Source organism: Falco peregrinus, chromosome 1, assembly GCF_023634155.1.
Source record: "Falco peregrinus isolate bFalPer1 chromosome 1, bFalPer1.pri, whole genome shotgun sequence".
Lineage (NCBI taxonomy): Eukaryota > Metazoa > Chordata > Aves > Falconiformes > Falconidae > Falco > Falco peregrinus.
In genome coordinates this window covers 51,377,962-51,390,746 of record NC_073721.1, presented here as the reverse complement: position 1 = coordinate 51,390,746, position 12,785 = coordinate 51,377,962, and the positions used below count along the sequence as shown (strand labels likewise).

The following is a 12,785-nucleotide window of genomic DNA, read 5'->3' as shown; positions in this document are numbered from 1 at the left end:
ACCTAATCTTTTAGACCAATTTTCATAAACTTTATTATATAGTTAATTAGTGAATGAAGCAAAAGAAATAAGGGAGTGAAGGCTGATTATGAATTCAAGTGCCACTAAAGGCAGTTTATTAGTACATCTGTACTATAAAGGCAACAAGCCAAATTCTTTCTTATTCTACCCATGTTTTTGGTCCTGTTGTGATTTCAGCCTATCCTCATTTTATCTATAACACACATAGCGGTGTGATACATTTGCATTGCTCTACAATGTTGACAGGATTGGGACCTATCCGTTGTTCCACATGATGAGGCTAATTCTGCTTACACCAAAATGAATTTTATTCTGGACCTCAGTAGCAGCAAAATTAGGCTTCCATCTCAGTGGTGTATTGCTTTGTGTCCTTCACAATGTGCATTTTGATTCGCTACAATAACGAGGATATTATCAGGGATATGTGGTTGGTAAAATGAAGATGTTTGGGAAAAGATCTCATCCAGATGGCTAGAAACAATATTTGCTTTTATGATCCTGGTGATCTCTTTCCCATTATTCTAGTGATGTTGGGAAGAAGAGAAGGGACCTGTAAATGATGCTGGCTAGCAACATCCACCATGTTCATCAGCCTGTTGTTTGGTCCAGGAGACATATAAAGGTGGTTTGTAGTGCTGTTGAAAAGAGGTTTTCTTGGGGTGTTTTTTCATTTCCATTCATGCACACTTGGATATGCCAGGATGCAACTGAAATGGGGAGAATAAATAAGAGATGATACATAACACTTAAAAATTTCATTATAAGTGCATATACTTTTGGTGGCTCTACACAATGTTGTCCTTGAGTTTTAGTAGATTGAAAAGCACTGGGCTGTGGTGTAGAGGCCTCTGATTAGTAGTGGTAAACATTGATGTGCTTTTACTGCTCTCAGTTACTTGTGAAGCATTTATCTTAACATTTTTGTGAGAATATATTTTCTGTAAGCTGTTTTGCCATCCAGAGCTTTAGTGTTTCAGAAAGAAATTAATAGTGGCCCCTGCTTCATACTTGACTAAATATTAGGATGTCTTAGCATTGCAAATTAGGCAGTATTTGAGGCACAATAAATTTCTTTGTACTCTTCAACCTGTTAGTTCCAGTGTATTTCTGCTTAAACACCCTGCTCCTGTACTCTTTCCTCTCCTACTAAAGCTGATAGTGCATTTAATTGTTTAAAGCAGTGATAGCTGCTTCTGAATTTGCTCCAGTGGAAACAGTGACTCTTAGAAGCGTACTCATTATACAGCCAAGAGTCGTTTACTGAGGTTTTGGTCAAAGTGGAATGAAGCAACTGATAGCTACTATAAATAATAGGAGAAAAAAAGTACCATGAATTCAGCAAGCTTTAAATATTTTTTTTTATCTGCCAACCAGCGTATGTTTACCTGGACCTGTATAGGCATGCACCGTTAGTTTTACATTCCTAAAAATTTAGGCATTGTCTTCATTGGGTACAAGAGCAAATCCTGGAGACCTGACCTCTGTGTGTGAAGCAAAGGTGACCAATATGTTCTTGTCAAAAATCTGGTGAAATGTTTTTGGTGGTGATTGGGGAGGTTTTTTGTTGTTGTTTTTTTGTTGTTGGTTTGTTGTTTTTTTTTTAATTACAGCTAAAGTGTGCTTCCAGAGGCACTTCTGATTTTCGGTAGTTTTCATCTGAAAGGATTTTTGTTCCAGGCTGCTGCTAATGAATTCATACTGTGATAGTTACTGTCCTGTATGTAGTAGAAACTAGCTTGAGTGCCTTTTTGCCAGACTTTGCAAGTAGTTAACCACTGAGTAAAGAAACATACACACCTTGCTTGATGAACTGTATTTCTTATAAAGCCTTGGACAGTTTTATTTTTGTTCTAGTGTGAAGCAATTACAGATATCAATAACAGATACAAGTCGGAATTGTCAGCCTCAAGTCAGCTTCTCTCATATACCAGACTAATGTCAGTCTAAATATCTGTGAAGCAGAGGTAGAGCTACTATTTGTTAGCCTGTAGTTGGAGCTCAGAGAATCTGAGGGGCAAAGATGTAGTTCTAAAGAACAAAAAGACGCCCAGCTCTCTGGGAAATGTAGTGGGGAGAAGGTGGGTTTCTGTGTTGGCTTCTTTTGCAGTGTGGGTGTGATGGCAGGTCTCTGTGCACTGCCCGACTAGACGGCACCCTAGGCGTTTTTAGACGAGTTGTGTTTTCTGCCTGAAAAACAGAGTTCAGCGTTTACCTGCAGAGCTGTTTGCGGCAGCCATCAGTCACGGTCAGGAGGGGTTTAGAGCCTACAAATCGCTCTGTTTCTCTCCCCCTGGAGCTTTGATTGTGACAACCTGGTAATTTCCTTTTCTCTTCCTGTTTCCCCCAGCCTGGTAAAGCCTATGCGACACTATACAGTCTTCCTCTCTGAGGACTCCTCTGATGATGAATTTCAGCAGGAAGAGGATCCTGTCTCTGGCTTCTCTGAAAACTTTTTCTTCTCTGCTCCTTTTGAATGGTCTATGCTTTATTCTTTCAATGTATTAAGTCAGTCTTTGAACAGTGGTTTTGGCATTGGTCAGGGTGCTTGCTGCTGTACTTGGGATTTTGGAGATGCTCCTGCACTCTGTGTGGTGCTTGATGAATGTTCAGCGTTTCTCCTGCTTGTTTGTTTTGGTATTCAGCGGCATGCAAAAGCCTACTCCTGCATGAAACACTACGCAGCGGTGCACTGCTTATGGTTTTATATCAATTCGAGCTCTGTGGGATGTGACCCTTCCACTTGCCCTTTGTTCCAGTGTGCTGCCTGTGTTCCTCTCCAAACCTCCCACCACCCTTCCCTGTGCAGCGCTGGGTGTTCCTCCGGCATTGTCCTGTGAGCCTTATTCCGGTGCAGTTACCAGCCTTTTGTAGTTTCACTTGCTTGATCCCAGTCTCTGTTCTGTCAGGTACCACATCCTCAGTGACCGTGGGGAGCTGCCATGCAGATGTCCCGAAGGGTTCCGACTACAGTCTGACCTAAAATTATGCAGGGAAGAGGAGGGAGGAGTTTGTTGGGTTTACTCACTGTGCTACTTGTATCCAACTTTTTCATTTGTAATGGGTTGTAAATTCCCAAACCTACGTAAGTCAGTCTTGCCCGGTTTTGGAACAGGGTGCTGAGCAGCTTGGCCACGCTGCCCGCAGGGCTCCGCGAGAGCTGTGTGTTCAAGCCTGGCTGCAGCATTCCGGCACCTGCCCGCGGTGCCCGTGTTCGGGAGCGAGCGCAGCCTGTCCGCGCTCGCTGGCCCGAGCCTGTCCCGTGGCTTTGGGATGAGGGTGATGCTGTGGCGTGGAGCACAGGGCACGCGGTCCCGCTGTGCTGAACCTCTTACCGCGTGTTTGAACATACCGACCCCAGAGGGCAGGTGTGGCTGAGGCCTCGCGGAATGTCATCCCACGGGTTTGTTCGTTCCTAGCCTCACCTGCTTGGGGATTTCTAGGAGGAGAAAGGGAGATAAACTAGAATTACAGATAAAACTAGAATTACACTCATTCTTTAATAAATGCAGTTACTGGCTTGACCAGAACCGGTAGGAAGAGGTGCCAGGGTAGTACTGTGAGCCACTGATCAGGAATCTGCCTGGTGCCCGATCCGGGCAGTTTGGGGTGCTGATGCCTGGCTACATCTGAGCAGCTGGAGCCTGATGGGTACCGATGGGTTAGACTAGGCTGGAGAAAGAGGCTGCCAGTTTGAGAGTGGAGGCTCCCCCAGTGCTAAAATTCATTGCGTGATGCGGAAGGCAGGTTCCGAGACCAAAAGGGACGTGGCCGCTGGCACTCGGGCGGGGGGAGGCAGAGGTACAGGTGCAGTGGCAAAGAGCCAGAAAAAGGCTCCCACACTTCTGTTTTTGGGATGGAGGAGGCCAGGCCACTGAAATGGTTTGTTTGCAGAATATTCCTGGGGCGGGGGGGGGGGGGGGGAGGGGGGGGGGGCTTGCAGTATGATCTAGTGCTTAGCAGATGAGCACATATTGTGTGAGAGACTGAAGATGTGACCAAGACTTGCAAGATCACCCTCCTCCTAAGGACATGTACCATCAGCTGTCTGCCTTGTCCTTGCATTATTATCTTGTGTTGCTAGCTGAATGCCTGCTATTTATGTGTTGATGAATGAAGTAAGAAAGATGAGTCCTTTATAAATTTGCATGATATAGATGTATTATAATAAAATAAGGAAAGAGGAGGAGGATTCTTCCATCGTGTATGTTTTTGCAGGTCTCAAAAATATTTTCTTTTAATTGAAACCTTGTTTAAATGCCACAGTAAAACTGGCTGCCAGTCAAATGCCAATCACCACAGATATGTGTGGCACCTCTTGTTATTAATTGGATGCGCATTATGCTGCTGTGCTCTGTACACAGAACCAATATGCAAATCTGCTGGTGTTCATTTTTTTTGCTGAGGTATGTGCAAGAAAAGCATCCTGCTAACTTGGCCTTGGCTGTAAATGTAAAATAGGTGTCTCCATAATGGATTGTGTTGTTTCTTGATAAGATGACACCAATGTAATCATTGGAACTCTGCACAGTGTTCCCAATTATTGCAGGAAAACACTGAATTATGTTCTGTGCTGAGTTAGCTTGAAGGAAGAGAATGTGAGTGCCTGCAAAACACAGGGTCCTTTGCAGCGTGCTTTGCTGGGGGGGAGGGAGAGCTGGCATCCAGTCATTCCTGCTGCAAGAGGTCCCTTGTCAGCCTGTCTGTTACTGCATGATCGCAGCTTTCCTCTGAGTACTTCCCACTGACGTCTTTTTCCTTTCTGAAAACTCTCGAGTGCCCAGTCATCTTTGTATGTCCTTCTGCCCTTGGTCACATCGCTCACAGGCCTGCTGTTCACAAGGCACTGTAAGCTGTATTTCGCCACCCAACAGCTTTTTATAAAGCCATCTAGCTCCTTAGTAAATACTTGTTTAAAAAAAAAAATTACAAAGACAGTCATTTGCAACATGATTTTTGTTTTTCTCCCAGGCCTCAGCCATACCGGGCCCTGAAAGAATCCGATAGCGCTGATGGGGAAGAGGCAGGCAGTCCCGAAAAACCAAAAGAGCTTCTGCCCGCCAGCCCTGTCCTCTCAAGCAAGGCCACAGAAATAAACCTCCTTGAAGACATTTTCCCTAACTTAGAAGTAGAAACACAGCCTCAGCCTCTCAGCCAAGCTAAGAGCCTAGAAGACCTGCGGACTCCCAAGGAAGAGGGAGATCAGCGATGCACGTTCGATTACCAGGTTTGGACTGGGTTTCACGCGTGCTAGGGGGGTTGGCCCAGAACTAGGGCTGGCTGTCTTACGTCCTTCTCTGAAGAACATTTTGATATTATTGGGTAGGTGCATCCATTTTCCAAGCATTTGTTAATGTATTTCAAAATTAATTTCTGAATTAAGAAATGACTGGAATGGGACTCAGTTGTAAGACAGTAACTTTTTCCACTAAAGCTACAGCTTTTACTTCTAAAGGAGGAAAGATTTGCCCTGTTCCTCAGAATCTGTTACGTCCATTGGCTGTCACACGCAGTTATCTTTGAAGCTGATGCTCAGCAGGAGAATGAATACCTGGGAATTTCCAGGTCCCCTCCAAACTGCGTGATTTTTAAATGATTTTCTTTTAATCTGGCCGTTTGGGTCTAGGCATCATTTGAACATTCATCTGCACTGTAGAAGAGAGATTCTTTATGAAGAACTTCACTGAATATATGCAGCTTATAAAATGCCAAACTAAAGCAGACTCTGAGATCTTCATGTGACATGAAAGAAAAGAATGTAATTTCTACCTTATAATAATATTTAATTTGGTGTTATAGCCAGATATTTCATTTGACAGCTTTTTCCATACAGCAATTAAGGCTTTTCACTTTCTGCACCTTAGATACAGGTACGTGCTCCTTACTTGGCTCACAATAGATGCCACAGTGTCACAGCTGAACAAATCATTAGAGGCAGAGCTGGAATTAAAACTGCAGAGTCCTGCTTCTGATTGCCTGCCTGCCGGCTGAGGCTGTGTGCTGCTGTCCCTCTCCGGTGTGCGCAGCCTGGACGGATCCCCTTCCACTCGCAGCTCAGCAGTCTGCCTTCACTTTAAGCTCTATGTTGTGAAGAGATGAGTAAAAGTTAAATTCTAATTTTTTTTATGCTTTCTTGCAGAGAATGGATCTTGGTGTGTCTGAGAGGAACAGGATTGTGCCAACCATGAAGCTGTCTCACCCTTACAACAAGCTGTGGAGTATGGGTCATGACGACATGGCTATTCCTACCAAGTATTCCCAAAGCTCACCAGAAAGGCCCTTGACTGTCCTTGGTAACATGCCACCAATCACAAGGAGACCCCGGAGCAGAGACAGCATCCTGGCTTCTGCAGAAAAGGATGAATCAAACCCTGCCATTCAAGGGAACATCACCATTCCTAGGCCACAGGGAAGAAAGACTCCTGAACTGGGGATAGTGCCACCACCGCCAGCACCCAGGGCTTCCAAGCATCAGACTCCAGCGGGACAAGCAGAAATTCTCACCACCCACGCTACAGGACGTAGCCATTTGGTTTCAGATCTGATCCCAGAGCCCTTTGGAGTTGGTAGTGTGTCCTTAGACCCCGAAATCCAGCAGGCTGTAAATTATTCCTCTCATCCATCTCAGCTTTTGTCCAGTGCTACCAGCACTGCTGAGATGCTCCAGCCTGTCAAGGTGAAGACAGAAAGTGCAGGTAATGAAAGCGACTACCTTCTTAATCTCCTGGATCCATTAAAAACAGCCAGCTGGCAAAGCAGTGGTCCACAGCAAGGTCCCCGCAGCCTGCAAAGCTCAGCTGCTCCACCTGCTGCAGCTGGCTTTGTCTCGGTGGCAAGTGACTTTGTGCCTCCTGCAGCTGCACCATTTGTCCAGCCACTGGGTTACCCTTCCCCAGCACCACCACCTTTTTTACAGCCATCTCCTAATCCATTTACACAGACAGTGCCAGGAGCCCTTTCAGTGTCTTTAGTTAGACCCCCAAGGGGCTCTTTCACCCCCTCCTTAGGTCACGCGTATAGCTCTAGCTTCATAACACCTAATTCGAGCTTCTACCCACCACAAAGACCTCAACCACACATCTCAACACTATCCATGCCAAACTTGTTCAGCCAGGCTCCCGCTGTGCCACCAGCTCGCTCCTTACTGCTGCCGAGCCACAGCCCTTCCCCAGCAGGCTCTCTGCAGCCGGCGTGTTTAAGTGGTCCTTCCAAAAGCAGAACGTTACAGCTGGGCCAGTCCAGCTCAAAGGTAGATCCCAAGCAAGCACTAGCTCTCCTGTCTAATGAACCCCCTTTGATCCCTGCCAGGCCAGCTAAGGGCTTAGAGTCAGTGTTACTGTCCTCAAAATCTGAGGAGACAAAAGATCCATTTGAAGATTTGTTAAAAAAGACAAAGCAAGACGTGTCATCCACACCAGGTAAGGTTGAACAGCTCAGAAAGCGATGGGAAACCTTTGAGTAGCACTCCTGATGGCCTTTTGATGTCCCTTCGGAATTGACAGAGGGGTTGTTTTTTTTTTTTGAGCCAGCATAAAACCGAGCATTTCTTTTATGGAAGGCTGAGCCAGGGATAGCTGCAGGACCATCACTGAGCTGCAACTCGCACAGGAATTTTTGCCCAGAGTTCAGAGTCCCCCCATTGTCCTGGTCCCTGCAACTGCTTCCTCACTCTGCACCACTGAAAACCCCCAGGATTCTTGCACTGACCAAAGCGGGACGGTAGTTGGGTTTGGGTTTGGTTTGGTTTCTCACGCATAGCTTTTCAGACAGTACTACTGATGCAGAAGTTACTCACTCCCTTGTATTTTCAGTCCTTGGTGCAGCCAGGAGTGTGACACAGCGCATTGCACTGCTGTTTTCTTCCTGCCTTTGTTGGGTTTTCCTTGTGTTACACATAGCTGCTGTGGTTTGTTTTCATAGGTGAAGTGCAGCAAACAAACCCTGACTTGTGGGCTGCACTGAATTAATCCATTAGGCTCTTTTTTTTTTTTTTTTTCTTCCCTGTCTTGAAATGCAGACGTGCATTTAGCTTACACTCTTGGGTGAGCTTTGGTTGCAGATGTTTGATTTCCCTCCCCCTGTACACTGACATGGAGAGGTAACAGGGACCTCTCTGCTGCGGAATGGTCGTAATTCCTTGTTGTAACAAAACCACAGCACAGGGCAGTTGCTCAGGGTTTGGTCCTGCATCTCTGTTGGGAAACTGGAAACACCAGCAATTGTTTTCTTTTTTTTTTTTTCCTTTTTTTTTATTTGTTTGCTTTTGTTAAATACATCAGAAAATAGAGGGCATAAAGAGTATCCTAGTTCTTATATATGTGTATGTTAATATTATATATAAATATTATAAATGGCAGTATATGAACGGAATGTAACCATTTCTTACTTATTACAAACAAACAAAAGAAGAGAAAAAACGTGGGGTATCAGAGCTCCCAGCTCATGAGTTGAAGTTAAGCGCCAGCGCGCTGGCAAGGTGGCTGGGGCGCAGCGGGATCCCAGCTGCGGTGCTGGGCCAGCCGGGCAGAAGCTTGGAGCTGAGCTGAGGGGGTGCTGCAGTGCTGGGAGGGCAGCGCACCAGCTGCCTGTCACTGCCTGACTTCAGAAGCGCTAATTGCTACCTTGAAGCAACTGGGATTTCACTCTGGTCCGCAAGGCGCTCCGCGCCCTCAGCCTCTGTCCCACTGTGCTGCGAACCTTGCTGGCGTGACAAGGCAGTAACTGGACCATGAAATGGACTGTGAGGTCACGAAGAACAAAAATGCAATGAAAAGGTCAAAGGGTACGTTCATTCAGATTTTCTAAGACACTTGTCTGTGGCAATAGTATTCTCAAGAAATTTCATCTTAATCTTAGCATCCTTCATAAAACCTGCTGTCTTTGCAGTGATTATTTTTGTTTTACTTAAGTGGTGCTTTTTTGTTTTGTTTTGTATTTGGGCACAATCTGATGTAGAACGTTGCTCTAGAAGAGGTAATCACATCACCACTGAGCCTTTGATAAAGGAAATCGTTTTGGACATATGGGGAGATTCTTGTAAAGCTTTATCTGATTTCCAATGTATCTATTTTATTCATATAATCTTGGAAGTTTTCTTACTCTGGTGTATGGAAATGGCTGTCTATGCTTTTGAGTCTGTGCAGTACAAAAGAAAAATACTCTTAATAGCTGAAATGCCAAGTTTGGGAAAGACCTTAGTATTACATTAATATTATATTTCTGTAAAGTACTATTACTCTGACAAGCCAATCAGTTGGATTTGTATTTTCTTTTTGTGTTGGAAGACAGATGGTTTTAGTATTGCATAGTAAAATATTTAAAGTCTAAGATAATAGTTCCATTTTATTTTATACAGTTCAGAATATGAATGTTATATATGAATTCAGTCTGGAATTTCAGATCTTTGCTGTGAGCTAGGTGATGAAGCTTTCTCAGTGATGGTGGAGATGTACAGGCACCAGAAAGCTCTGCATACGACATGCCTTCTGAATTTCACATCATCTTTTTTAAAATTTTTAATGTCACACACTGATTATATACTGAGTAGGCCTGTTATGCATGCTTAACTAAATAGAAAAATGCTCAGGTAATTCTGTATCACTGCAAATCATTTTCCATCACTGGTTATTTTACTCTGCCCATGTTATAGAATATTTTATGCAGTTGGATTTTTAGACAAACAAGCACTCTTGGATTATTTTTTTAAGTCAGTTTTGAGGCACTGAAAAGTATTAATGCTTAACATAAATGGCATTAATCACCCTTCACTTGATTTTGAAGGGGCAAGGGGGGAGTTTGGACACACCTCTGAGGTCCAGGAGTGCCAGGCAGCACGATCCTGGACTTTGTGACCTTCCTCACTTCTTGAATAGAATTTGCAAGCAGGAGACTGGTTTACATGCTTCTCGTAATAAACTGCCCTGTCCCTAGGGCAGTATCTAGGCTTTTTGTCTTATTTAATCTCAGGAATTCCTTATGTGATTCATTCCTAATAGTACCAGATGTAAACAAAGTGTGCTTGTCTGGGAGAGCAAGCTTGGATGTAAACCGTTTCTTTTTCTGATGTAGAAGTATTTTTGATGTTTTTACTAACCAAGTATAAGTGTTCCTGCCATTATTGATCAATGACTTTATATTCAGCTTTGTACATTTTCCTCTACACGCCATACTTGTTTGCTTGTGTGGTACTGCTTTGCTTATTTACAGATGCTTTCTTCCATTAGAAACGACTTTTATTTAAAAGAAAAAACAACAAAGTTTCTGATGCATCCGATGCTGTACAGATGGTAGAACCATTTTTGTGTCTTGTTCACTCATTAGGTTAGAAACACTCTAGACACTGGAATTGGAACCTGTCGAGAGACACAAGAATCTTGTTGCTGAAGACCCTTCTCTCGTTACCTTACATGCATGTGTTAATTATGAGGCTTGAGATTTCTCTGCACATACTAGGGATTTTTTTTCTAACCTTCAATGAACTGTCTGTGCTGCTTAGATATCCCCCCTGCCCCTTTTTTATGTGTATAGGAAAAAAATCAAGCAGGAGATTGACATCTGCTCAGTTTTCTTTCCAGTTAGGAGGCTAGAGTGACTGCATATTTCAGGGGAAATTAATGTCCCGTTACCAGCCATAGGAAACCACTGATTCTATGGCACCCTGAAGAAAGGAGTGTGCGCAGGAGCATTCCTTTTGTCAGCTGGGAATGTTTCACACTCTGTCTTCCAAAGAGCGTGTAAGTGACAGCTAACTGTCCTGAACCCGGCCCAGCTGCACTGCGGGATTTATCGTGGTCTGCCTGCGGTACTATTTGTGTGTGTGTGTTTTGCTTCTTGCACACTTACCATCCAGGCTTTATGATCAAAGTGATTTTTCCAGCATCAGCAGATCAAATTGGTCAGTAGTGAACAAGAAGCCTGTTAGTTGCTGCTGCTTAAAACATCCAAGTTTGGGGAAATCTTTTTTTTTTTTTTTTCCTTTTTTTTTTCCTTTGCTACCAATTGTTGGAAGTTAACAGCTTTAGGTAATTAAAAAGTGAACAGTGAGGAGAAGAGCTGCTGCAGTCCCACCCTGTCCTTGGGAACAGTAAAAGCTGGCGGTGGCAACGTGAGACAGACTCTGGCCTGTGGGAACCGTGGGTTCCACTGTGGCTGCGCACCGCTCTGTGACAGCCCTGCACCGTATTTTCGAGTGGCTCAGCGGAAGGGCATCACAAAACAGAAGTGAGCTTGTGGTTCTTTTGTAGCACGGTAAAATTAATTCCCCGACGAGAGTTACAAGCTGTTGCAGAGCAGGGGCTCTGTGTAACCTTGCCATTCTGTTACTCAAAGTATAAAGATGGAGCAAGGGTGCTGACATAGGCAGAGCTCGCCTTGTGCTCCGAGTGATGTATACGTTCCCTGTGGCAAGTTTGCTTAGGTTATTGCTGGGAACCTTGTTTGTTTTCCCAGAAGGTTTGGGAATTGCATTCCCAGGGACACCACCTGATTGTCTTGCTTTTTTTTGGTTTTTTTTGTAAACTGAATCTGTCGTTAGTCTTGGCCCCGACACTCCAGCGCGCACTTTGCTTACCCGTCCCTGTTTCAGGCTTACTGGGTTGTTTCCAGCGCAGCCGTTACCGCCGCAGCCCAGTGACCGTTACGCCCGGTGATGTGGGCCCCCGGCCCTGCGTGGCAGCGGAGGGGATGTGCAGGGGCGCGGAGCTGGCCATACTTCTGGGAGGCGCGCTTGTCTCTGCGTGTAGGCTTTGATTTCACTGTATGTGGACATCCAGTTCCCAGCAATTAGAATTCCTTTAGTTCAAGTCATTGATTCCCACATTCTAATCTCCTTTCTGTCTGCTGCTCTGACTGGGGCTGCTGGCGCTGCGCTGGGTCCATGGGACAGTGTTCCCGCCAGGAAGGGGCTTCCAGCTTGTCCTGCAGCTCAGCTATCACATCGCTCCGCTCAGCTCCCTCCCTTCTGCTGGAGGCTGCTCCTCTTCCGCCAGAAGAGGATTTCTGCTGCTGCTCAAACCCGTCCTGACTCATGCCGCAGTGTCCACCGGCTGTGGGATCGTTCATGGCTCTGACCACAGTCTGATTTGTGCTCATAAAATGAGGGATGAATGGTAAAGTGTAGCAGCACAGGTCAACGGAGAACGCAGCAGGTTCCAGCTGCCCCTTCTGTGTTTCTACGATGGATTGTTACTGGCTGCTGTGCAGGGCTGCTGTGTTCAGGCCTGTGCTTAGACCTCTGGTGTGTGACAAACACAAATAATCAGAAAATTAATGAGTTTTTAACTGTGAAAGAGTCATTGAGGTTTGCCACTGTGCAAACTGTGTGTTACAGACCAAACCCAGCCATCTAGACATCGAGTTACTCTTTGGAAAAAAACCAGTCACAAGTCAAGGTAACTAGGTCTATTTTTAACCAAATTTTATTGTAAATTTCATTTGAAGGAAATTTAATTTTTTACAAATTACAAAATTTACAATTACAAAAGAAATCAGGATCAGGATCATTACCTACAGCAAATCCAGTTTTGTGAAAAAATATATTCAAAAATTAAATATCAAAAGAAAGTTAAGTTCATTATTGAAAAAAACAAACCAACCTTTCATAAATTATCTTGCAGAAATGCTCAAGACACTGACAAAGTATTTTAACACTTTTTCTAGTACTGGCTTTGGGTGCTTGAAATAAAAACATCTGCTCTGCTAATTCTGTAAAGCGACGGAGCAGGAGCTTTTGTGCTGACTGCGGGGAGCAGCAGGGGATGCAGACAGAC

The 12,785-nt window shown here is 44.6% G+C and overlaps 1 protein-coding gene across 5 annotated transcripts in view; it reads left to right on the top strand.

Annotated features, from left to right (window-relative positions):
* DENND1A (DENN domain containing 1A) overlaps positions 1-10,291 on the top strand; it is a 217,001-nt gene extending 206,710 nt beyond the window's left edge. For 3 of the 5 annotated variants that reach the window (XM_055793717.1, XM_055793716.1, XM_055793718.1), the window contains 2 exons: positions 4,990-5,245; positions 6,158-10,291. In XM_055793717.1, coding sequence (XP_055649692.1) covers positions 4,990-5,245; positions 6,158-7,480 — 1,579 coding nt within the window. In that variant the 3' untranslated portion in view covers positions 7,481-10,291. Of the gene's footprint in view, positions 1-2,368; positions 2,498-4,989; positions 5,246-6,157 lie in introns of all 5 variants that reach the window. The other 2 variants (XM_055793720.1, XM_055793719.1) reach the window with 1 other exon arrangement.
* Positions 10,292-12,785: the final 2,494 nt, after the last annotated feature.